The sequence below is a fragment of the Nelumbo lutea genome, chromosome 8, assembly GCF_056320005.1.
Source record: "Nelumbo lutea isolate HS-2025 chromosome 8, American lotus-T2T, whole genome shotgun sequence".
NCBI classification, from domain to species: Eukaryota; Viridiplantae; Streptophyta; class Magnoliopsida; order Proteales; family Nelumbonaceae; genus Nelumbo; species Nelumbo lutea.
Genome location: NC_142691.1, coordinates 37,325,908 through 37,353,571, shown reverse-complemented (window position 1 = coordinate 37,353,571; position 27,664 = coordinate 37,325,908). Strand labels below are relative to the sequence as shown.

The window sequence follows — 27,664 nt, the reverse complement described above, 5'->3', positions numbered from 1 at the left end:
CTCAGTTTTGAAAAAAAAAAATGCATACAACCAAAAAACATGTTTTCTGTATTTTCATTTTGAAAACCAATTTATTTGGAAACCATATAATTTTATTTTATTTTTGGAACTCAACAAGAAAAGCAATTCACCATGGAGAATATGCTCTACAGGTGCTACCCCTCCAAGATATACCACAGAACTTTCAGCTAGCTAAAGATGAATATGATGTTGCAAGTCTTTACCCGTTGCTTTTGAGCTACCATTGCAAAGAAATACACCATTAATCATTATCTGTTGAAAAAGGACAGTTCATTCGTCAACTCTGATTTTCATAAATATACATTATAAAACTGCACATAATCATTGTACAATGTGGTCAACTGACATATTTTGCCTAGTGATGGAAGAACAAATAATACTTAAAAACTCCCAACTTTTGCTGTTTTGGGCAACAGAATGATTTTACAATCATCAATAGGGACAATAACGTAACCTTCCTTGCAAACCTTTTCAGGTGGAAAGTTCTCGAAGGGAGCTATTCAAGCCTATACGGATCAAATATTAGTTGAGACTGAAACAACTGCAAAGCCGCTAGCACAACCTTTCATAGAACAAAGTGCTCAAGAATAAACAAACAAGATTCTATGCAGTTGCTAGATTCTGAAATATTTGTTGAAGGGCCCGCGGCAAGTTTAACACAATCTCTGCATAGGCTGCGCATTTGGGATTAAGACAAACAGAAAAGATCAGAAAAGGATGTTAGTAAAACATCACAAAAATTAAGTGCTTTTTATTGAAGCCACCAAGTGCAGGGACCATAAGATCTCAATGTAATTGATAGAGATCCTGATGGTCTACCTAAAACATATACTAGAATTCTTTATTTTGATAAAGTTACACCTTCGGGCAAGCTCATGGTTCGTAAAGCATCCTCAGCATAAGATAGGCGAGCTGGAACTGGCTGTGTCCCCAATGCTACATTTCCTTTCTTGTTTGTTGTTCCTGTTATTGAAACTCTTCTAGATGGATGCACTGGCCATGCTAAAACTCTGATTCGAGTTGGTAGTACAGATCCAAGATCTGCATATCTAAGACTGATGGTGACCTTGCTGCATAAGAAAATGAACCCGTTAGTATACTAATAAAAAATTGTTTTTGAAGATGCTGTTCGAATAAAATAAATAGGCACATCAGTTTTCTCTATTTTTTCTTTTTTGTTTTTTTTTTTGTTTTAGAAGACTTTGAATCAGTCGATCTAATAAAAAGACAATAAACTAGCAAGAGGTTGTAGAGAAGATGAAAGGAAGAGAGTATTCAAGGGGAGAAAGAATGAAAGAGGAGCAAAATACTTGCCGCACCACATAGGTACCCAATAGTAAACGAAAGCAAGAAAGCTACATACTTCTACCACTAATAAAATAAATAACAGCTGAATATTGTCAATACTCTCCCTCAAGATGGGAATATATACATATAAATATATTGATCACTCCCAACTTGCTTAAAACATTTTCTGTCTTATTATTAACAACCACTTTAGTAAAAATGCCTACCAACTTCATGCTAGATGTAACATAAGGCAAGCAAACTTCTCTTGTAAACACTCAATCCTTGATAAAGTGTTTATCCACCTCAATATGTTTAGTCTTGTCATGCTGAACAGGATTTGAGAAAAATTAATGGTGACCTGATTATCACAATACCACATTAAGGGCTATTCCATGTTAATTTCGAGCTCCCCTAAGAAAGAATCAAATCCAAAGCAACTCTGATATACCATGTACCATAAATCTATACTCTGTTTCTATGCTTCTAATTTCATGTGGCCATGATTACCAAATAAAACACACCTCCTGGGATACATACTAAGATAAGCAAGAATCCTATGAACAGTTGCTGAGTACTCCATGGTGCATGCATGTATTGACGTACCACACTTGGAACATATAAGCTTTGTGGACTAGTCATGCATAAATTATAGTAGCTGGTCCACCAATCTCTGGTATCTCCTTACATCCTTAAATAACTCTCCATCAAAACCATTAATCTTATGATCATGATCAATAAATGTATCAATTGGCTTAATACCCAACATCATTGTCTCCTCCAAAAGGTCAAAAACATGCTAATGTTGGGAAATAAAAAACCCATGTCTTGAACAAACAACCTCAATCCCTAAAAAAACTAATGAAGCTCCCCAGGATCCTTGATCTCAAACTCCTAAAGTAGAAAATTCTTTAACACATCTACCTCGATTGGATCATTAACTATTGCCACAAGTCCGCATAAACAAGGAGAGCTGTCAACAAGGAATCCTTCCTTTCAAAAAAGAATGCATCATTTGTTGTGCCTGGATATAACCAAACTAAACCTAGGCTCCTCTAAATCTATCAAACCATGCTTTGGGTGATCAAGTCATTTAAAAATTTCATCATCCAACACACATTCTCTTCACCAATGTTACAGTGAAAACAAAGTGGTAAAGACAAATAGAAACCTCCTCTTATTGGTCACCTTTAAAGAAAGTAATCTTAATATCAAGCTGAAACAGAGGCCATAAAAACGTATTTAAAATGGTGCACAAGAGCCTGGGCAATCTCATTTTGTTGAAGGATACTAACCTCATCAATCACCAATTTTGACAATTCTTTCTTCTCCTCCCATTTTCCATGGCATGAAAATAACTAGTATTTCTAACCCCCTCTTTCAGCCACTTGCTCCTTGAGTTTTGCATCTAACTAGTTTCCTCTTTGAATAAAATATCCTCCAATTCCTTCCTTAACACCCACCTCTCATTCCTATCATTCTCCACAAGTGGCCATAAGCTACTTTAAGATCCAAATCCTCAATTTCGTCTATTATGTGTTGTTTTTGCTCTTCCAATCTTCCAAATTCTTGAATTTTTCACTCTTTGATTTTACCTTTAAGTTCCTTCAACTTCCAATGAAACATCATCCCTTCCCACTTCACCCTTGGATGGCTTTCCTACCACCACACCTTGATCTTGTCAATAAAGCCATTGGAGCAGAGCCACATACTTTCAAACCTGAAAGGAGCTGGACTTCTACCATCTAAATCTTCCTCCGATAAAGAAACTGACCAATGATCCGAGGTCACTCTTGGCAAAGATCTAGAAACAAGACCGCTCCAGTGATTCTCCCAATCAATTGTAAATAAGAGCCTATCCAGTTTGGAACAGATCGATTCAGCCTGCATGTTGGACCAAGTGAAGTTTCTATAAGCAAGAGGAAGTTCCTTAAGCCAAAAAGTGTCAATGAAAGAAATGACCTCCTCATATTCAAATTATTTCTCCTTCTCGGATTGTTGGTCTCTTCCAAAAATCTTATTACATTAAAGTCCCCCCCCCAAGCACAAAGTTCCATCCCACAATTCCTGGATATCCTCCAATTCTTCCCACTGCTTATTTTGTTCCCGATACCCATTAGGTCCATACAGATTTGTCAAAACTCATTCAAAACCATCTGACACTCCAAAATTTGATAGTAACTGTGAATTTACCCACCAATTCTTCAACTCCAACTATGGAGTCACCATTCTATAAAGTCAAATACCACCTCAAGCTCCCCATGAAGGGGACATTGCCCACTTAATCCCTTGAGCTCTCCAAACACCCACAGCCCATCTCTTATCAAAATCCACCAGCTTTGATTCCTGAATTGAAATAATATCTGGTTTCTCCTTCTTAAGGACCTCTCTTATAATGGATCCTTTCCTTATAATCTCCATAACCCTTCTTCCTACTCCTCCCCTTCAATATCTCTTTTCAATCTTTCCACTTCACTGAACATCCTTTTCTTTGTTTTGCCTCCTTCCTTCTTTCTTAAGTAAACGTTCATATCGATTGGTTCTTGCACTGTATACCCCATTTCTTCCACAAAATCGATCACTGACTCACCCAACCAAGATCCTTTCTTTTTCCTTTCCATCTCCTCAAGTTCTCCCCTAGAATTTATACTAAGGTTCTCAATCATCTCCCAAATTTTCTTACCCCTCACCGCCTCTACTTCAATACTCTCACCAACTCCACCTTCCACTTTCCCATTTACAGGTTGCGGGACGTCGGCTGAACTGGGACCTAGAACAACAAAAGCAGCCACAGAATAACATTTAGTATCAACAATGGAAGTGACATGCATATCTGGCACCTTGTGAGGGGAGGAAACAGCTATACAAGAGAATTGGTCTGACTTTCCAAGTTCCAGAATTTGAACCACACCATCCACCCTAGCTTGGATTCCCTCCGGAAGGTTTCCAACTGGAGAATTAATACTCTGAATACTACCAAGACTCTGTTGTCCATCCCCATCTGGATCCCCCCTATTTAGTCTCTGAAGATCCTCAACTGTTACCTTACAAGCACCTTGCCTCAAGGAATTTGGTTCAGTCACCCTCTTGATTAGGTTTCAGTTATCCACCTCTTCATACAATTTGTACTCCACCATGATACCACAACTCACTGCCACTAGATCCAAAGTCGAGGTCTTCTTGGGACTGTTATTTTCCCCACTGAATAGAATATCAGTATTTAGAGAATCATCAACATTCCCATGTTGTTCCTCCCTCCTCTCCACCGTCTTCGAAAGGTAGAATCTCAGTTTCTAAGTCATTCTCAAACTCCAACTGTGCGCAATCCTCCCATCCATTCTCAACATCATCAGCATCCTCCACCCTACACCTTGAGTAACGAGGGTTGGGGCGACCATCCATTGGATGTTGTTCTTCTCGTAGTTACCTAGCTCCTGTCCACCGTTGGCCATGATTTGGGACAATGACAAACCCAAATTATCGTCTGTAGTCCACTTGTTCTTGGACTCCAATCGAACATCACATGAAAATGCCTTATTAGCCAACTTATTGGAATTTTTCAATGAGTTGCTAATAGACCTGTTCATGGGCCGGGCCGGGCCAGGCTCGATCCGACCTTTCACTCTATATTAACAGATTTTTCTAAGGCCCGAGCCCGAGCCCGGCCTGACCACCGGGCCTACAACTTGGGCCCGAGCCCGGCCCTCATAAAAAGCCCGAAGCCCGGGCCTGGGCCCGAGCCCGAGCCCGAAATTTAGCACATACTGTTACTACTGCTGAAGCGGCTGAATAGAGAGAGAGAGAAATTACAAAGAAAAGATTAAAAAAATGTATATATTAAATTATAAATATATATTTTAATAAAGGTTATATTATTTATATCTTTTATATAATATATAAAATACATATTATATATTTTATAAATATATGACCAAGCCCAACCGGGGTGCGGGCCGGGCCATCAGGCTACCCGGCCGATGAACAGGTCTAGTTGCTAATACTCACTTGGCCCAGCACTTGTCAGGTTGGCATCGTCTTCAACCTCTCGCCGTATCATCCACAATGATGCTTTCGTAATCCACACCTGATACCAGGCACCATGAGTAGCAACTTCAATCATTCATGGAACGAGTTCAGGTTTCACCCCTGCAATCAATAACTTCACTCAAAGGCTCTGCAAATCAGTTTCCAATAGAACTGCACCCAAGGATTTGGCAAGACAATTTCCAAAGATAAGGTGGTAAGCCATGAAGGGTGATTTCAAAAGCTCCATTGCCTAAATACTTTGTGTTACATGACGGGAACTAATCTTCAATCAGAACTATATCTGAGCCAATCTCCATCATATGGAAATCAATCTCGCTATCCCAGTGTCCAATAACGCTTTTTTTTTATTGAAAAGGAAAATAAAAACTCCATCAGTCACTACCATTTTGGATTTGATGTTGTTCAAGATGGTCACCCAGTCAGTAACTTCCTTTGCCACCTTAATAACCCGGTGCTGCCCTCAATTGTCTAAATCACTATCCAATAGTGATCTTTGCAGTTTAACCAAACTGTAGACTATAACCTCTTGTTGCTTATCCTGACAAAGCACCTCTTCTACTTCAACCTTACCTTTCTCATCCAAAACGACATGTGGCAGCACCTATTTACATTTTATTTCTTTGTTAGCTTCCGATTCTTTCTTCACATGGAGAGCCCAAAGACTGTGAAACTCTTCCACCCCATACCTTGTTTTCCTTCAGGGATACACACCATCTGTTTTTGTTTTGCCCGGAGAATTCCACCACAACAATGAACCATCTGTTCTGGTTGCACCTAATTCCATTTGATAACTTCTTCTTGGCCTCTCCAAAGTTCACTTCCATCCTTCTTTCTTGACTGAAAAGAGAACCCCATCAAAGAAGCATTTCTGCCAATGTGTGGCTTCTGCCATCAAGAAGACAATTGCTTTCCCTGGTTCTCTGAGTTTTAGAGAGGATTGTGCTTTAATTTTACCTTCTTCGAGCAAAAAATTCTTGGCTTCAATCTTCAGTTCGACTCTCCGTTCTCTCTTAACAAATTTTATGACAAGTTGGCTATGTTTTTTATGGCTTATGAGCCATCATTTTTCTCCCTTCATAATCCTGCAAAATTAGAAGCAGCAGAGAAAGGAAGAAAGGGAAGAAAGTAGAGAGACCATCGAACCTCTCTCCAGTCCCCCATAATGATATTTTATTACAAAAGATCATTATGGGGGACTGGAGATAGGATCGACAGTCTCTCTTCTTTCTTCCCTTTCTTCCTTTCTCTGCTTCTTCTCTCTTCATCTTCCTTTCTTTGTCTACTTTATTTTTGGATTTATATAGGTCAGATTTTGGACAATTCTCCAAAACTACTCCTAGGGAAGCACCAAGACACCAATATATCGAAAACCCAGGCCGAAAATCAGTGATCGGCCAGCTCTATTAATTCATTATGCAATCAGCTGGTCCAAGGACTACATAAGAATCACCTATGAGAGATGCAGGTTGTGCTTTGGTAGTGACATGGACCTATTTTGATTATTTCAAATAGTCCAGCCTGTCCAGAGAAACATAAGAATAGAAGACACAAGTCCAAATGTCTAGGGAAATACATGTATCCTGTCAACAGAAGTTCCATTGAAATTTTCTTATACCAAACCTATTGTGATTATTTCGAATTTTACCACTGTCCTTGGACAAATTTGAAATTCTTAAAGCCACCCTGAACTTCTAACATATTCATCCTTTGCACATTCAAATCTTTCATCCATTCAATATTAGAGAAGATTCTATATCATCTGACATCTAGAATGACCTAACTGTCATAGTGTGATACTCTCCATGTAGCCTCATTTATCATAGAGGTTATGAAGCAGAAAGACAAACAAAAAATCATAGTATCCATATGAGATCAGAATAAACATGCACCTACCAATCAAAATCATCCAGTACAAATTCAATTACATGGTATGGAAGGCTATGGTAAAGCTCTCCAATCTGATTCCCATACAATTCCTTAATAAGACGAACCTAAAGCACAAAAAGAACAGGGATGAAATATGAATTACAGTGTGTAAACCAAATGGAAGAAAATATGCAAGAGAAATAGAAATTAATTTTACCAGTTCCAGAAAAATGATTTTACAGTGTGTAAACCTAAATCCTAAACAAATATCTGTACAAATCTATCTTTCAGAAGATCTTCCAAGGTAACAATATTATCAGTTCCAGAAAAATAATTTTAAATTCAGTTTACATTCTGTGAGCTGATGTTCTTAATTCCTTTACGAGGAAGCATTGGAAAGCTTCAATTTCGATGTCATTGGAAAACTTAATGTCAGCAATCTTCAGTTAAACCTTGAGCAATGGTCTAGATATGAATATAAACGCACAATCATGGAAAACCTAGTGATTTCTTTTGCCCTGCAAAATAACTGGGGAAGAAGAATCAAAGAGTAACAGAGTAGAAAAGTAAGATCTCTCTATTGTTGAAGAGGATAAACTAATGAGGATTTTTGGTAATTTTCAGTTTATTACCAATGGTTTTCTAGTCATTGTATTATTCTATTGTACAAGTGAAAGAGACTGACCCAAGTCGCCTTTGCCTTGCTCAATTAGTTACTTGATCCTACCCATCAAGGAAGCCTGCTGGCATTGCATGCTAGGCCTAAAAAGTTGGTATGCTACTAGGCCAATATATATAAAATGAATATGAACCTCACAGCTTGATGAAAGGTTCTTTATAGAGATTTCTAATGAAGATACAAAAGTGATTTGACTTTTTTTTTTTTGAACTTTTCAAGATTTTCTTGAGGAAAGTTCACAGAAATTTCATTTTGAGGTTTTGTGGTTGGTGCAATTGACAGTTTTCTTTTTTCCGAGTTGATCATATAGAGTTTTAATCCCGGACAAATTTCTTAGCCTGTATAAACAAACCACTCTTTTTGCTTGAATATTTATGCTCAAGCCTAGAATTGATGTTTTCTATGTGCATCTCTGAAAGAAAACAGGTACAACGTTGTGGGTGTCTGATTTTTGCTTGAATACTCATGCTCTAGCTAAGCTATCAGCTAGGGTATTAACCGATCTAGGGATCAACCTGAATGAGCAGTTCAGGATGCCTCAGTTGAACTTGACAGTCCCTTTCTATTGTTATATTTCTCCATCTGTGCTGCATAGTTGTCAAGGCGACTAGGTGGGGGTAGGCGACCATGGGGCGCCCAGGCCCCTAGGCAATGGAATCTATAAATATAAAATCTATAGAATTCAGCCATATAATCATAGTCATATATAACAATGATAGGTTCGGCTGTTAAAAACTGAAGTGAGAAGTGAGAACAATGACTGAATCAGTGAAGGGAGAATAGGAGTATAGGTGGAGACCCTGTTTTTTCAAAAACAAAAAAAAAAGCAAAAAAATGGACTCATGGGGTGGACGACTGAGAGTGACTACTGATGACTGAGAACGGTCATGGACTCGTGGGGCGGAAGAAGAAGAAGAAGAAGAAGAAGAAGAAGAGTGGAAAGGAAGGAGCGCACTCCGGCTTTTGCATGCTTTCACGCTGACGCGCTCAAGCCGTTGCGCTAACAGCATGATGAAAAACGGATGCACAACAAGCAACTCCATGAGTGCCAGCGCTCTCTTCGGTTCTTTAAATTCATTCACTGTAGGTTCTCTTACTTTCTCTAGTGGCTGGCGAATGCCAACCGAGAGGGGAGCAAGCCCCTGTTTTTTCAAAAAAAAAATGAAAAAATGTCTGAGCTGAGAAGAGAGAACTCAGGACTGATTCGACTGAAATCTGGGAAGAAGAAGAAGATGATGATGAGTGCAGAAAGGGAGGACTCATGGAGCCCCTGTTTTTTTGAAAAAAAAAGGAAAAAATGTCTGAAATCTGGAGAAAAAGAAGAAGAAGAAGAAGACTAGAAGAACTTACCTGCTGGAGCTGAGGTGCGATGGAGTTGGGCTGGGGCTTTGTTAGGAACCTGCCTAACTCAGGGCTCTTCGAGGGGCCAACCTCCTGAATTCTTGGAAGGAGAGAGAGAGAGAGAGATTAATACTGAAAGAATCAATGTCTTATTTCTCTTGTGCTTTTCTGCTAGAGAGAGATTGTATTGTTTTACAATCTTGATTTCTTTCTGTTACAACTGTTGCAAGTGGATGATTAGTTGTGCTGACGTGGCCTCCTCTTGTGAAACTGATTAACTGCTTTCTGTTGGTCTGTTCCAGCAGTCTTTACAATCCCCGCTTCCTTTAGAGCGACCTTGCCCTCAAGGTCTAATGTAGGAAAAATTGATTGTAGATCTAAGTAGGATTCCCAGATTGCATCCTCTTCTGGAAGGTTAGACCAAACAACTAATGCTTCTGGTATGACTCTGCCACCCCGGCGCACCCATCTGAAATCAATGATGCGGGCTGGCTCAGTCTGCATTTGTCCTTCTCAAAAGGTGGGAAGGGTCGCACTTGTAATGACTCCTGACTTCGGCCCTTTCTTCAGTAGGGAGATATGGAATACAGGGTGCAGTTTTGATGTTGCCAGAAGGTTCAGCTTGTAGGCCACTGATCCTATTCTCTCCAGGATTTTAAATGGTTCAAAATAGCATGGGCTGAGTTTGTTCCACTGTCGGCTTGCAACTGAAATCTGTCTGAAGGGTTGTAATTTGAGAAACACCCAATCACCTACTTCATATTGGACATTCTTGTGATGTTTATCATAGGTGTGCTTCATCCATTGCTATGCCTGTAAGAGATGATGTCTCAGTTCCCTTAACACCTCATCTCGTTGTGTTAGCTGTTCTTCTACAGCCGCTACTGTGGTGCTTCTTTTTTCATAACGAAGTAGAGGGGGAGGGTCCCGACCATATAAAGCTCTGAAGGGTGTCATTCCAGCGGCACTATGGAAGGAGGTGGTGGTGTACCACCATTTGGCCCAGTGGATCCACTTCACCCATTGTCTTGGTCGATCTCCCGCAAAGCATCTCAGATATGTTTCGAGAGTCTTGTTAACAGCCTCTGTCTGTCCATCATATTGGGGGTGGTAGCTAGTTGACTTGAACAGTTTAACTCCATGCAGGCGGAAAAGCTCAGCCTAGAAACGGCTCATAAAAATAGGGTCCCTGTCTGCTACAATTGAGCTGGGGAGCCCGTGTAGGTGCACAATTTCCCAGAGGAACAATTCAGCAACTGTGACTGCTGTAAATGGGTGTGATAGAGGTAGGAAATGACTGTATTTCGTCAGTATATCCACTACCACAAAGATAACAGTTTTTCCGGCAGAAACAGGCAATCCCGTGATGAAATCCATTGGTATATCATCCCAGACTTGGGTTGGTATTGGGAGTGGTTGCAAGAGGCCTGCTGGTGTTGTAGTGGCCGACTTGTTTTGTTGGCATACTGCACACCCAGCTATGAAATTCTGGATAGATATACGCATGCTTTTCCAATGGAATTGTGTGGCGATGCGCTTTTGTGTTCGTAGGATGCCGGAGTGGCCACCTGTGGGTGAGGCATGGAATAATTCCAGGAGCTTCCTGAGATGAGCAGAATCTGCCGGAATTTCCAGACGTCCTTTGAAGAAGAGTAGATCATTCTTAATGGTGTACCCAGGGTGCAGTGAAGGATTTTCCAATACTTGGGCCTTCAACTACTATAACTCCCTATGGGATTGGGCTTCTTTTCGCAGTACATCCAGGAGTGGAGAAGTTGGGGAAGATACTAGTAACTGAAATGATTGTGGGTGTCGTGAGAGGGCGTCAGCCACCCGGTTAGCAGCCCCTGCTTTGTACTCAACTATGTAGTCGTACCCCAGTAGCTTGGATATCCATCATTGTTGTTCCGGGGATAGAACTGATTGATCCAATAAGAACTTCAAACTTTGATGGTCGGTCCGAATTATGAACCGTCTACCGAGCAAGTAGGATCGCCAACGTTGGACTGCTAAGACCATTGCTATTAATTCTCGTTCATAAACTAATTTGGCCCACTTTTGTGATGTTAAGGCCTTGCTGAAAAAGGCTAGTAGTCGCCCCTCTTGCATGAGAACAGCCCCAACACCTTGACCGGAGGCATCACACTCAATGATGAAGTCTTTTGTGAAATCAGGCAAGGCTAATGTTGGAGGGCTCGCAAATGCCTCTCTCAATTGCTCAAAAGCTTGTTGGGCCTGGGTTGACCAGTGAAAAGTGTCTTGTTTCAGCAATTGGGTCAACGGGGTAGCTATTAGGCCGTAGTTTTTGATGAAGCGGCGGTAGTACCCCGTCAGGCCCAAGAAGGCCCTCAACTCTCACACTTTTGGGTTGCGGCCAGCCCATTATACTCGAGATTTTATCTGGGTCAGCCGCTACAATCCCCTTCTCTACAACATGTCCCAAGTAGTGAACTTGGTTTTGTCCAAAGGAGCACTTGGACTCTTTAGCGAACAACTGGTGGGCCTCAAGTGTTGCAAGGGTGACCTGTAGATGATTCAAATGTTCCTCCCAATTGGGGCTATAGACCAATATGTCATCAAAGAAAACAAGGATGAACTTACGTAAATATGGCCGGAATATGTCATTCATTAATGCTTGAAATGTGGCTGGAGCATTGGTCAGCCCAAATGGCATGACCAGGAACTCATAGTGGCCATCATGTGTCCTGAAAGCCATTTTGTGAACATCCTCCCTATGTACCCTTATTTGATGATATCCAGCTCGTAAATCTAGTTTTGAGAATATGGTGGCTTGACTGAGTTCATCAAGCAGCTCATCAATGATTGGTATTGGAAATCGGTCTTTAATGGTGATGCTGTTAAGGGCTCTGTAATCAATACAAAATCGCCACGCCCCATCCTTTTTTTTGACTAATAATACCGATGAAGAGAATGGACTATGACTAGGCTGTATTATCCCTTGCTTTATCTTGAACTTGCTTCTCGATTTCAGATTTTTTAAGTAAGTGTATCGGTAGAGTCTTACATTGGTTGGGGCAGATCCCGGCACGAGGGGGATGCGGTGGTCATGCTCCCGGTGCGGTGGAAGTTCTTGGGGTTCTTTGAACACGCTGCCATAGTGCTGAAGGAGTTGTTGTAGGCGGCTTTGGAAGTCTCTAGGCCCATCTGGGCTGCTGTTAGCTGAAGATGGGCTGGTCCAATTTGAGTCCAAGTGCATGAATATGGGCTGATCCGGATCTCCTATTTGCTTTGTTAATGTTGCAAGACTGATAGGCCTTGGACCCTTGCATTTTTGCCCTTGTAGATGGACTGTAGAGTTCCCTGATGTGAAGTCCATGGTGAGAAGGACCCAGTCACAGATCACGGGTCCTAGCTATCTTAACCATTGAATGCCTAGCACCACGTCCGCTCCACTAAGATGAAGAGGATATAGGTCCACCGCAAACTGGTGACCCTGAACCTTTAGTGGTAGGCCCATGCAAATGCTATCGCAGGATAGGCTATTACCGTTGACCACATAAACCGTAAAAGTCGTTGGTTGAATCGGGAGTCCCATTTTATTCACCAAGACTTGAGTTATGAAGTTAAGGGAGTTGCCACTGTCTATGAGGATTGACACTTGGTGTCCTTGGATTAGCCCTGCAACTCTCATTGTTTGAGGAGAGGCAAGTCCCGTAAGGGCTTGTAGAGATATTTCAGGTGTGCCATTGGATTGTATTTCCCACCCTGGGTTAGATTCTCCACAACCGGTGAGGTCGTCTTCCTCTTCGGCATCTGCTTGGAGGAGAAATGCTTGTCGTTTCTTGCAGCGATGGCCCGACCCGAATTTCTTTTCACAGTTGTAATAGAGACCTTTGCCTCTACGGGCTTGCATCTCTGCCCAGGTCATCCGTTTGAAAGGAACCAGTGGGCTTGGGCCCAATATTCCTTCCTCCTTGTCTGGTGTTGTCGTCCTGGTTCCTAGACCCCATGGCCATTGCACCTTTCTTGCTCGAGCGAACTTATCCTCATACAATCTTGCTAGCGTTTCCGCATTGATGACCGAAGTGGGCTGCATTGCCTTTACTTCCAGTCACAGTTCTTCTTTTAGACCGCCAACGAAGCTTCCCAACAATGCCTTCTCCGTCCACCCTTGGACTCTCACGGCCAGCCTTTCGAACTCCATCTAGTAATCTTTTACTAATCCCACCTGCCGTAGCTTTGCCAAACTTTCATCATAATCTTCAAACCTAGACGATCCAAAACGGATAGTCATGGCGTCCGTGAAGTTTGCCCAAGTTTGACGAGGGTGCCCCCGTCGATACCAATGAAACCAGAGGATAGCTTCCCCTTCAAGATGCATAGAAGCCAGAGCTACCCTGTCTTGCCCAAGTGTCTCATGGTAATCGAAATACCGTTTGGCTCTAAGAATCCAGGGAGTTGGGTCGCCGCCTGAGAAGATGGGGAAATCGATATTGGCTACTCTTGTTGCCGCCCCTGTTCTGCGGTTGTTTTCATTGTTGCGCTCTTCTTGGCTTCCTCTATCGTTGTTCGTTGCCCCCTGCTCCAGTCAAATGAGGAGTGCAGTGAAACCTTCCTTCATTTCTTTAAGATCTGAAGACATTCGATGGATCTCTACCTCCATCTGATCCACTCGGGTGCCTACTGACATGTTTCTTGTGTTCGTCATGTTGGCTCTGAAACCAACTTGTTAGGAACCTGCCTAACTCAGAGCTCTTCGAGGGGCCAACCTCCTAAATTCTTGGATGGAGAGAGAGAGAGAGAGATTAGTGCTGAAAGAATCAATGTCTTATTTCCCTTGTGCTTTTCTATTTATACTGTTTTACAATCTTGATTTCTTTCTGTTACAGCTGTTGCAAGTGGATGATTATTTGTGCTGACGTGGCCTCCTCTTGTAAAACTGATTAATTGCTTTCTGTTGATCTGTTCCAGCAGTCTTTATAGGCTTGAAGTCTCTGGTTCTCCTCTCTCTCCAATCGAACCAAAAAAAAAACCCTTGACATTAAGAAAAAAAGGCTATATAGTTGGTCTTAATACTAAAATGATATCATGTAACCAGATTTGTTTTAAAAGAATAAAACATCCAATCAAAATATCAAAAAGTTTAAAAATTAATAATTTTTTAGATGAATGTAGGCACCTGCCTAGGCGCCCGCTTGAGTCTTTGGAAGGCACCTGATATGCAAAACTTGTGTTGTTTGGGCATGGCGACCATGAAAAATTGCCTAGTCGTCTTGGCAACTATGTTGTGTTGTGGAATCAGCTTGAGGCCATGGATTACAGCCATCGAATAATGCCTAACAAACTAACTGGCACCCCTGACAAACTAATGCCTTTTTCATCCCACACTATATCCACCCAGATTGCCCAAGCAGCACCCACCAAAGTTGGATTTCAATTTCCCTATCTCAGTGGTTGCCAATTAACCACCCTTTGTGGTCTTCAATTGCCACACTAGAAATAATGTGCCATCCTCTTAACAAATCATCCATCTTCACATCTTGGAAATCTTCGCATATCAGCACCTAATGTGCAATTCTTACTTTCATTAGATCAACTAGAGTTCCCACTTCTTGATTTTTATTTTCAAACAGCCTTGCATCCCCCACCACCCTCCCTCCCCCACAAAAATAATGCTCCACGTTATTGTAGCCCTTGTGCCAACAAATAGATGAAGTACATCTTCCTCTACACTTCATATAAGAAACATCTACCAACCAAATGAATCCCTCTATGTTTTTGAGTGGTCGTGGGTAAAAATATGTCCAGCACAACCAGCCAAGTAAATGCCTCATCCTTAGGAGGAACCGGGTTCCTCAAAACACCTTCCATTTGGGTCCTTTCTATTAGACAGTGTATGCCCTTAGCTCCAATCAGATTGATGTACATAAGCAGTTATTTGTAAATAAATAAAAGTACATTGTTGTTCCATGTTAATATTGGTTTGTTTTTGTGTATTACCCCTTAAACTGGACACTCAAAAGACTCGTGTTAGCTTAGAATATTCTCAGACATTGGATGGACTTGGGGAGTTTATCCTACCAAGGCTAACACTAGTGTGCTGCCAAGGAGTTGAAGCAACTTGTCTCGGCTGCTAGGGTTAAACCCTAAGCACAACCAGTGGTAGTTTATTAAAAGCACTGAATCCGGACCAATTTCCAATTATGCCCCGGACCTTGGAGATAGATGGGCAAACCTGGAAAGTTACACATAACCCTAGACTTGATTATGGTACTACACTAGGTATTGGACTGGGCTGTCTTTGATATACCAACCAGTGAGATTCATCAAAGGTCAAAATACCTGGGTATGTTGGGGCAATTCAAGAATTCACCTGAGTGGGTGATCATAGTGATAGGATCGGCCCCTTTGTCGAACAAAGTGAATATCAAGGTTTACACTCTCTCGGCTGGAAACCTAAACTACTGGCTATGAATTTCACCTATGTTTGAAATTTGATTTTGCAAAATGTATTCATATGTTATAAACTACTATTTTTATGAAAAATGTTTGCAAAAGGTTTTAATCCAAGGACTCACGAGCAGAGAGTGTGACACTGCACCTTGCAGCCCGAGGAGAGGTCCTTCACAGTCAAGCAGTGTTTTGATCATTATGGGAAGAGAGGTTAAGTGTAAGAAACCATTATGGGCTGATTACCTAATGGGCTTTGTCTTACATAAGTCCATTACCCTTGGGTCTTCATAAGGTGGCTGAATGCAATGATCATTTAGGTGTAAATATTGGGCCCAAATTGAACCAGTGCTGATTGGGTCAGGGGTTCACTGCCAAAAACAATGAATTCGGCCTAGTCTTTTTCAGGGGTAGGGTCAAACCCATGTGGACTTATGTGAGATCATTGTGGGGTCCCACACCATACAATATCAGGCCTAAAGTGGTCATGCAACACATAAGTCATGGGCCTTTGAAGAAAATGGGCCAAAGGCCCATAATTAATAAAATTAATTAAGCAACGTGCTTTGGGTCGGATTTGGGCTTGGTTTTGGGTATGGAGCACCTATCCTCTTAAGAGGATAAGGCTTATCTATTAAAAGAATCAAGATCCAATTTAGATTTGGATAATCTCCTAATTAGATTAGGAGTGCTCCAATGAGAGACAAAAGGAGAAGGCAAAAAAGACAAACACCTCTCTCTCTTGTTCTCTCTTCTTCTCTTTTGTCTCCCAAGAAACCCTAATTTGACCTAGGCTTTCATGAACTGGTTTTTTATCAATTTTTTGTCTAGCTTTTGCAAAGAAATAAAAAACATTGACGAACATCGGGCTCACTCACCACATTTGATCCAAGCAAGTTGGATAGCGGTTTTGCTAAAAACAATGTTGCTGAACTGGCTTCACCCATACACTATGCCATCTTCAGTGGAGGCTAGTTTTAGGACTAATTTGGGTGTGAACTTCCACCTTGGGATCTGCACCTGTGGTATCCATATCGGGTACAATCTCCCTTCTTGATTTGGTTTCAAATCTAGTCTGGTTCAGTACAAGATCGATTCGGAAAAATGCAATTGTTCAAAACACCGAAAAATTGATTCCCATAAGGGTTAGAAATTTTTTTGAAATTTCGCCCAGCCACCTAGCATGGTCCGGCCATCCATAAGATGGATTTTAACCCTTCCCACACTTTCCACCTGCTTTCTTGTCAGTATTTTGTGACAGGGTTTTATTGAAAATGGATCAATTCTACACTCCTTCCACCAACAGCTTGTAACTTAGACAACCTTATGTACGCCACCTTCCCATCTAATAGTGGTATTCTCTTCTAAAAATAGGAAACTGAACATCAACTCCTTGGTTAACTTCAAAACTTTAAGCAATTGAAATGACCTTCTAAATCAACTTATACAACCTTTGGACAAATATCACATAACTCCCAAACCCTACCCAACCACCCTGTATTGGGTTTGTTGTATCATAACGGCCTCCTCCTAAAACAGTTCTTTTAAGGTTAAGGAAAATTATAAACAGTTAAAAAAATGTTACATTAGGTATGACGTACCGATACACCCCCTCCAGTGTATCAAGGTGTATCAATACTTTGAACCTTACACATGGTCAAGAATGCTGAATGAAAACTCATATTCCTCATCCAAACACAAACCCCATGAGATGACCTCACCTCCCTTGAGTCCCACCCAAACCCAACCACACCATACATACACAAGCAATAACTATTCACCACATCATGGCGAGGAATTTCTAGGCAGCATTAAAATTCTGAAAAGAAATAAAAATACAAAATATTATATATATATATATATAGCGCTCTATAGTTCAATAAAACTGTATTTCATTAGTTACAATTAAAAAATGAGACAATTTAAATTATCTATTTGCTTCTCTTACTAAATAAAATAATATTAACGTGCCATTCCAGGTCTTAATGTACCACATGTGAGAATATCATCTCCATTCATGTATTCACCTATGACACATGGCAGTGGACCATACAATCCACAAACAAAAAGAATGATACTATTGATTTTCTTCAATTCTAAAATAAATAAATAATATATATCATGATACAAGTACAACTACAAATTTAGCAAAAACCTAATTTTAACACTCCATATATGAAAGCTGATACATAACTGTTACAACTGTAAAATAAAATATATAAAATTAAAAAATGCAAGATTCATGTTATATATGTGATAAAAAAGTAACCATATAATTTGTCTATGAAATAAATTAATTGCATCCTAAATGTATAGAAATTGCAAATTAAAATAATAAATATAAAATTATGAATAAATTAAGTACAAAATTTCTATAGAAGGTTATAAACATGAAATAAAATACAAAATAAAATTCCAAACATATTGGATTCTTATTAAAAATAAATATGTAACAAAAATATAAGAATTGGCTATAAAAGAATTAAATTATACTCTAACATATATAAAATTTCATAAGCATATATTCTTAAATATATGAATTGTATTATCATATCTATACTACCTATAAAAAAGTGAATGCCTCTTTTTTCTGGAATTTCCATTGGACATTTTCTACCCCTTTATCTAAGCAGCATACAACAGGCATAAAAAGGGCATATATATCCTTTACTCTCACTCCAAAAACTACCCACTTATAACAGTTAAGAAACTGCCCATTTATAACTGTTCAAAATCTGCCCATGAATTGTAAATAGTTTTATCTTGGAGATATTGTCAAGTGCAAATGCACGTACATGTTTACTAGTATATACATAAATATGAATATATATGTCTGTGTATATGAAACAATGTTTCTGAATTTTTGTAGTTGATACTTCTCTTAGAAGAACTTAGTGTTGATCTAGATGCTCTTATGAGGTTGTATCGTCAAAATCAAGTGGAAATAAAGATCGCCAATAACTTAGTGCCAATGGGAAATAAGCATCACTAATCAAGTATCAGAAAGGCAAGGTGTACTAGGCAATTTTAAAAAATGTGTCGAGATACACTTGGGATATGATTAGAAACTCAAATAAATCTTTAAGTAGTAATAATAACAAATAAATACAAGTTTTATATGGCTTCAAATAATATAATTAAATGTAAAAAAAAAAAAAACATATTTCATTGGTCTATATAAAGTATGAGATATCGATACACAATTATCAAAGATAGAAAAATGATAAAAGAACTAAAATGTGCATGTATATACCTTACCTTTCCAAAAATCAATATAAATTTACTTAAAAATCAAAATTCATATAATTATAGCAAGAAAATGGAGTATGGCCTAGTAATGGACTTATGGTGATTACATTAATTTTCCTATTTGCAATAATTATAAGCACATAAAATGAATGGTTTGTCTAGTTTGTAATTAAGAAAAGATTATGAGAGAGAAAAATGTAGGAGCATTTAAGGCTTAGTGTGGAAAGGGTGCAAATACAAATATGTACAGTTCAAATACGAAGTCTAGAAATACCATATACAAGATTTTGCACTGAATATATTCGTATTTGCACTCTTGCCAAACTGAAACACTGAGAAACTACCAAACTTCAAATTCAAATTTGAAAATATGCTTTAAATATATGATTAATTAATGAGAGAATTCAAATTAGGTGTAACTAACAAAAGATTAATAAGAGAAAGAGAGAGAAGCAAGTATCGACCAATAGGCTTATCAGCCTGTCTGATATGGGGTAGAATCATCTCAATACATACGAAAAGGGATACAGCAGTTGATTTCTAGTTTCTACATGTTGTGTGTGTCAGGTCCTTGTTGGAACAATACAGCTCAATATGTTGCAAAACTTTAGACCTTGATTAGTGCAGCTTGATAACTGAACGTATAGAAGTAAACAATAATGCAAAAGAAATCAGGAAAGAAGCAATCAAGAGTTTTCATATTAATGAACGAAAGGCAGTTTCATAATTTCTAGGTGATTTAGATTTTAGTCTAAAGTTTATTTCTAGTTATGTTTCAATATTCTAGAAATGTATTATCCTTAGTAAATAAGGAAATTACTAATAATATCAACTTTGACACTTACTATTTATAGTAATTTTCTGTACCATCATTTATAGTAATTTATGGTTCATGACATTAAGTTAGTTTTAGTGGAATTAGTAGATATTTATAAAGGTGTCATAGTTTGAATATTTCAATTTGAATACAAGAGGTAGAGAGTAAGGTTGAGTTTGAGTGCTTATTTGAAAAATAAGTGCTTAAAAATAAGAGCTTATTCTAATAAGAACTCATGAGTATTTGATGAAAAAACACTTATTTCAAACAGGGGTAGTATAGGTGTTTTAAAAATGGTGTGGTGAGTCGAGACAAGCCAGAAAGGAATAACCACTTAAATCTCAAACGCAAATAAGTGCTTATTGGTGTGGTCCTGGCCCAAAATAAGTGCTTATTTGAATAAGCACTCCCAAACTTAACCTAAATATAACCAGTAAGTTGCTTGTTTCTTATTGATCTATATAAGAATACCAATATGCCTAATAAACTGCCATTCACCTTACTCTTATTGTGCTGTTTTCTGATTTGAGCAATAAAGAATTGAGTTTTCTCTTATGAATGTCCTCTCTCACTCTTAGCAACAGAAAAAGTATTTCCCAAGCATGGCCTCAATAAAATTTAAATAAAGAACAAATTTACAGCTGAGGTACCAACAGAAGAGTACCTTCCATATAGTCGAGTTTTGTTTCCGATATATTTACACTATACTCGAAGCCTCCAAAATCTTCCATCTGTGAGTAGGAAGGGAAGGCACTACAGAGGTCTACCTGAAAGACGATATTGGCGGAGTGGGGAGGTTTCTGTGTGGTTGATAGCACAGAAGAGGATGAGTTCTAAGTTCAGCAGATACACAGCGCTTCTATCAGAATGCATGTGGGGATCCTCGGAGACCCCCCTATTTATAGAAACTCCCACAGGATAGGGGAAGGAACTTTCCCACTCCAGAAAGTGGTCATTTTGTTAGATCTAAACCACATGGGCAAGTTAGGGCTTCACCACATGTCCATGTGGTTGCTGATACTTGAGTTCACTCTTTTCCAATGTTCACATGCGAGCACGGCTGTTGCTACAACCCCTTCTAGAACCTTGATTGCATGCTCCATAGGAGATGCAATTTTAAAAACATTTGTGTTGATAAAGGTTGTGCAATGGGTAGCATAGAACCGATGCGTAGTAGTCACGAGACAAAATACTAGTTTCATTTTTTGATAAATAAAATACAGTTTCATTTTACTATGTTATAAACATTAATAAAGTACCTGTTCCCGTCTATCCACATAGGCCTGCAAAAGTTCTCCAATGTAATCGATGAATTTCTGAAAGCAACACTTGAACATTAGTTTAATAACCTTAAGTATATCCAAATGAATTAATAATGAAAAGCTTAAACGGAAACAGGTATACTGAAATCAGTAAATACAACAATGATGCCAAACAACATTACCATTGCATTGGAAGAGAGAAAATCATTTTCTGCTTCACGTATTGGCAAAAAAAAAGGAACTGTGTGTTCAATGACAGTCATTTTTTCAAGAAATGATTTGCTCTCAAGCACACAGTGGTATAAATCACAAGGCTCTCCTGTGAAAATTTAAAATAAACACAAAAAAAGGGCACATAGAGGTCAATTAAAACAGTTATACAAATTGGTCACCGCTAATAGAGAGATTAGACTACTTCAAACCATTGGATTAATCAAATTGAATTTTAAAATTTTCCACAGGTTAGATACATGAGTATTCACATGAAAGGGGGAACTGTACCACTTTTATCACAAATAGTAAGCATTCAAGGAGGGGGTGGGGTACTACTGTATCTACATATTAGAAGGTGAAACAAACTCACCATACTGAATCCATAGTTTTCAAGGCACCAAGGCGAGGCTGGGCATCAGGGGGTGCCTTGTCGCCTAGGCACCTAAGCGGGCACCTAGGCGTCACCTAGGCGATGAACTTTTTTATATAGAAAATATAGATCCTAGGGTAGTTTCCTAGGTACCATAGCCATATTTCCTTAAAAATTATTCATAATTTTCATAAGAAAAGTATAGAGTTCATGTTAAAGTATAGAAAATAAACATATTCATGAGAAGAAGAAAAAAAAAGAAGGAAAAGAAAATTCAAAAACTATAGGGTCTGGACCCTTATTTTTGTTATTGGTTCAGGTTTTAAAGTTCTTCCTTACTTATTGATTAGACAAAATTTCGAGTTCTTCCTTGCTTATTGGTTCAGGTTTTAAAGTCTTTGAGGGTTCAATACAGCATTTAGCAATGTTTGTATTGATTAAATCCTGACAAATAAGAAAATAATAAAAACAAATTAGTATATAAACACACAAAATGAGTATTTTAGTTTAATAGTGCCTATGTTATAATTATGTCAAAAAATAAAGAATAAAAAAGTATTTTACAATACATAGTACAAAACTGCTAGGCGATTAGGCGAGGCGAGCCTCAAAGGGCGCCTTGTCACCTAGGCGTCGCCTTGACATCTATGACTGAATCCCATCCTTTGGGTCACAGGTAGAAACCAAGACCAAACATCAAGACACTGAGGCTCGGGGTCAAAGGTACAATGATCTGATAATGTACATTGACCACTCAACCCATTCAAAGAACCAAAAAGTGAAATAAAAAAGAAACAAAGAAAATCATAATTCGTCTGTTAAACCTACTTTAGGTCAATATAAGACAAAAATAACAGTCAATATCTAGTGTAGACCTGAAGTGCCTGTCCTGACTCACTAGCAGGGAGATAACAAGAAGACTTGGGAGAAAAAGGCTGAAAAGAAGTATGAAACACAAAATAGGAAAAGGAGAAAGAAGCTTGGTAGGAAGAGGAAAGGAAAATGACTTTGCATCTCTTCACAAGTAGTCTGAAGATAGACAAGCAAAGGAAAGAAAAGTTGACACTCAGGCCTCGTTCATTTACCGCTATGTTGGGGTGGGAAAGTTGGTCAATGGGAAAGTTGACCAACTTTCCCATGTTATTTTGCAAATACATGTGGGGCCCATGGAAAATACAGATTCCCTCGGGTAAGTTAAAGGCCATTTACCTGGAAAATCTTACCCACCTCAGACGTGTGTAAGTTTACTTTCCCATCGTGGGGTGATTTTGTTTAGTTGAAAATACCCCTATTAACAAGCTTAGGGCAAACATTAGCTTCTTCCCCAAACCTCCTGTTCAAGAAGAACATCCACCGCCAGAGAGAACCCCATACCTCTATGATTCGTGGAAGAGGCTTCTAATGAGTCCATCGGTAAGTTGTAAGCAACGATCTGATTCTCCAACCACTGCTCTTGGATCTGATAACCCGGCAACCCGGCGACCTTTATAATCCATCATCCCTTCGACCATATCTCCCTCCTCCCAGCAGCGGAGATTCACTTGCTGAAGCGTCACACACCTCCATTCTTCCCAGTCCCCTCCCTCCCTCCCTCTCTCTCTCTCTCTCTCTCCATTACCTTTCGTTGACATGTTATTTTATTCCATCTTGATTTCTTCTCTTATTTCGTCCTTTGTTAGAATTAATTTGGTTCTGGTGTGTATTCTTCTCTTGTTTTGTTCTTTATTATAATTTGGTTCTGGTGTGTATCTAAGTCGGCATAATTGAATTGAAGGAATTCTGTTTTTCTGTAACTTGGATATACGGAATGGGACATGTCAAGGTGAATTCTGTTTGTCTAAAACCACCAAGGTAAAACTGCCATTTTGAGAGAAGTGGTTTTTACCAAAACCACTGATTCCCATGCACACTCGTCCTTATATCTTCGAGTCTGTCCCCTACCCCTTTAACCACGAGCTCTCACTTCTTCGTATGGTTGATGGTCTTTCTTTCCCTGCAAATCCATGGCGATTCTGCAGTACTGATACTGAAAGAGAAGAAATAAAGCTGAAAAAGATAGAAAGAGAGGAGGAAGAAAAGAAAATCCAATGGGGAAAAGGAGAGTGAGAGGGGAGGGAGGAGCAGTGCCACTCATCTTTTTGTTTTAATGTTGGTTTTTCGTTTCTGTTCCTATTTTTGTTTATGGGTCTTGTCTTCACCTGGGTTTTGAATCTTTTTCTGTGTAGCAGTAGTAGAAAGTAGAGCTAAGAACTATTTTTGCTGATATACTGGGGAAAGAACGAAAGAGAGATAAAAGGCAAAGGAAAGAAGAAAAGAAAGCATTAAAATACAAGCTTTTTCTGTCTTCTTGTTGATTCACGTCTGTTCTTCAAGTCTGATGGAGAATGACTCTTGTCATTAAAAATGGGGAAGAAAATACGTGAACTGTTTGTCGATTCAAGTCTGATGGCAATTCTGTTTCTCAGTTGTTATTTCCAGCACAGATGCATGAGATTACCATTTTATTTGATACTAGGAAGCATGAGATTACCATTTTGATCATGCATAGTATAAAAGTTAGTTGATTTTTTGCTCCAGAACAAAGTGTAAAGAGACTAGGCCGAATGGGTCTTAGAATCTTCTCTTGTAATATTTTCTTTTTCTTGCTAGCTAATGGGCCTCTCTTATCGGGCCTGTTATTTCTTTTTGTTTGATCTCTTTATGTTACTACCTAGCTGGCCGCCCACTTAAGGGCATACTTGTAATTATTTTAACATTAATTTTTAGTAAAAAGGATTAGAGAAGAAAGGGAAGGATTATTCGAACCTTTCTTCTTCTTCCTCCTCTTTTCTCCATCTTCTTCTCTTGTATGGCTGCTCTTACTTTTCTTCTTCCTTTTTTCTCTCTAATTTTTCAAGTTTATACCTATTTTTGAGGACTGGTTTACATCTTGGTGTCAGAGCAGGTTTCTTTCTTCCTTTTTTTCCTCTTCCTCTTTTCCCATAGACCCTTAGATTAAGGGAGTATATGGAGAGATAGATTCTCTATAGCTCAGAGGATCTCCGGCCTAGTTGGTAGAGGGTTTGGAGAGTTTAAATCTAGCTGGATATTGCCAAGAAGTGGTGCTGTTCTGTTGCTACCCAAAACCCTAGCTGACTAGAGATTTTCGAAGGTACAGGTAAAGGTAAAGCTTTGGGTGTGGCACTCTGTGCTTGGGAGGTGTCTTTTGACTCCTAAAGGAGGGCAGTTCAGGTTTGGAAGAGATTGGGAAGCTCTGGTAGGAGCGGCTGCATCTTCTCTCTTCCTCCCCAATAGTTGGATGGAGTAAAACCCTAGTTTTCAAGCATCTGGGTTCTGGTTTGACTTCAAGTAAGTTTATAAAGACCAAATTTTTTGTTCTTTGATTTTCATTTGATTAATTGAGCCATACGGAAGTGAGTTCAAGCAAGTGCCGGTTTCCGGCCTTGGCTCGGTAGATTCCGTTTTGACTGGTGTGACCACAATCAAGCTAGATGGGACAAATTATCTTGCCTGGGCACGGTCTATAAGAATTTATGTCTGTAGTAGAGGAAAACTCGGGTATCTCACAGGTAGTAGAGTGAAACCTGAAGAGACAGACCCTGAATTTGAGAAATGGATGCAAAAGAACTATACAGTCATTGGATGGTTGGTCAACTCTATGCAACCTCATATAAGTCAGCATTATCTCTGGATGTCTTCGGCTAAGGAGATATAGGACAATGTTACTGAGACCTATTCACAGAAGTTGAATGTAGCCAGTCTACAAGTTGAAAAGTGAAGTGAAGAACCTAAAACAGGGGGAAAAGAGTGTAGCAATCTACTATTCTATATTGAAATCCTTATGGCGAGAAATTGACGTTATGGAGACAGTTGTATGGAGAGTAAGAATGATGCTGAAATGTATAGGAAGTTGGAGAGAAATAGAGTGTTTGAATTTCTTACTGGACTCAACCATGAGTTTGACATCATTAGGCAAAATATCCTGGCCAAAGATGAGGTTACTCTTTCCCAGGCATACGCTATGATAAGCAATGAGGAGAGTAGGCAGAAGGTTCAGTTACAGAGTCCACCTACAGAATACTTTGCACATGCTGGAATAATACCAAAGGGCCCTATTGAGAAAAAGGAGCAGATATGTGAATATTGCAAGAAACTGAGGCATACAAAGGACACTTGTTGGAAGCTTCATCCTGATCTTCTTGATAGATTTAAGAATAACAACAGCTCTAAGAAGGGCAGGCAGGTAGGAAAGCCTAAGACAGCTAATGTTGCTATAGTACCTGAAGGAGGAAATAAGGAGAGTGAAGAAAAATCAACCATTGAGCGGTTGGCAGCAATGAAAGCGGATATTGAAAAGTATGAGAGGCTGCTAAATCACTTGGAAACTACTATTTCTTCATCTCACTCTTCCAGCAACACATTATCTTCATCTACATTTGCTCACTCAAGTATTCGTGCTTCTGCAAATCATGCTTCAGTTTCAGGTAATCATAAAATCCCTTGGATTATTGATTCCGATGCATTAGACCATATGACCAGCCTGTCTAATCTCTTCTGCTCATACGACCTTCTCTCTGGTAAAGAGAAAATATCCCTTGCTGATGGGTCTCTTGCTCCCATTTCTGGTAAAGGGGATATAAAGACCTTTGACACCCTTTATTTATCCTCTGTCCTTCATGTCCCTAAACTTAATACAAACATTTTATCTGTTACCAAATTAACTAAATCCATGAATTGTAGCATAACATTTTTTCAAACTCATTGTGTTTTTCAGGACCTGCAATCTCAGAAGATGATTGGGAGTGGCCATGAGGCGAACGGAATATACTTGCTAGACACACCGGATAGAGCTTTTGGACCACCTCATGGAGTTGCCTTAGAGTCAGTCTTGTCAGAGTCTATTTACAAAGTCTTTTTATGTCACTTTCGGTTTGGTCATTTGTCTTTTTCTGCTTTGAGTCATTTGTTGCCAGATATGTTTAAGGGAGTGTCTTTATCGAGTCTTCATCATGAGTCGTGTGAACTAGCAAAGCATTGTAGACATTCTTATTAAGTAGTAAAAGATCTCTTTCTCCTTTTCACATTGTTCACTCTGATGTGTGGGGGCCATATCATTTGCCAACTATGGGGGGTTACAGGTACTTTATCCTTTTTATTGATGACTACTCTCGTTACACTTGGATTTATCTCATGAAATCCAGGGTTGAAGTACCAGCTATTGTGCAAAAATTTCATGAACTCATCATCACCCAGTTTAACACTCGGATCAAAATATTCCGTTCTGATAATGTTAAGGAGTATTTTGAGAAAACCCTCTCCGCTTATCTTGAAACTTTTGGGATTATTCATCAAAGTTCTTGTTCCTACACTCCACAACAAAACGGAGTGGCAAAAAGGAAGAACCGGCATGTGGTTGAAGTTGCCAAATCCCTCCTGTTTGCATCCCATGTTCCTATAAAATTTTGAGGAGATGTTGTTCTTACTACTACCTTTTTTATCAACCGTATGCCCTCCCGAGTTCTTAACTTCAAAACTCCCTTTAGCCTTCTCTTCCCGGATGAGGATATTTTTTCTCTTCCTCTCCGTGTTTTTGGGTGCACTTGCTATGTGCATATTCACAGCCATCAAAGGCACAAATTTGAACCAAAGGCTCGTAAATGTGTTTTTCTAGGATATGCCTCCACACAGAAGGGATATTGTTGTTTTGATCCAGTCAGTGGCACCCGCTTTGTATCTCGGGATGTCACATTTGCTGAGTTGACTCCTTTCTTGAGTCCTCTCATGAGGTGTCCACTTCTCCCACTGGACCTACCTCCGATATGTTAGACAGTTATGCCCTTTAGCTCCAATCAGATTGATGTACCTTTTTGACATTTATCGTAAATGAATAAAAGTACATAATTGATTCATGTCATTGTGGTGTGTTTTTGTGTAATACCCTTAAACTGGACAGTTAATGAGACTCGTGTTAGTTTAGAATCTCCACAGCCGTTGGATAGATCTGGGGAGATTTATCCTGCCAAGGCTGACACTGATATGCCGCCAAGTTGGTTGCGGTGGCTTGTCTCAGCTGCCAGGGTGAGACCTGAGGTACATGCAGT

At 39.3% G+C, this 27,664-nt stretch overlaps 1 protein-coding gene across 5 annotated transcripts in view; it reads right to left on the bottom strand.

Annotated features, from left to right (window-relative positions):
* Positions 1–244: 244 nt before the first annotated feature.
* Positions 245–27,664, bottom strand: part of LOC148843841 (centromere protein O) — a 72,996-nt gene continuing 45,576 nt past the window's right edge. For all 5 annotated transcript variants that reach the window (XM_088958605.1, XM_088958604.1, XM_088958603.1 and 2 more), the window contains 5 exons: positions 21,163–21,299; positions 20,978–21,034; positions 7,249–7,346; positions 883–1,091; positions 245–695 (listed from right to left, as the gene is read on the bottom strand). In XM_088958605.1, coding sequence (XP_088814731.1) covers positions 625–695; positions 883–1,091; positions 7,249–7,346; positions 20,978–21,034; positions 21,163–21,299 — 572 coding nt within the window. In that variant the 3' untranslated portion in view covers positions 245–624. The remainder of the gene's footprint in view (positions 696–882; positions 1,092–7,248; positions 7,347–20,977; positions 21,035–21,162; positions 21,300–27,664) is intronic.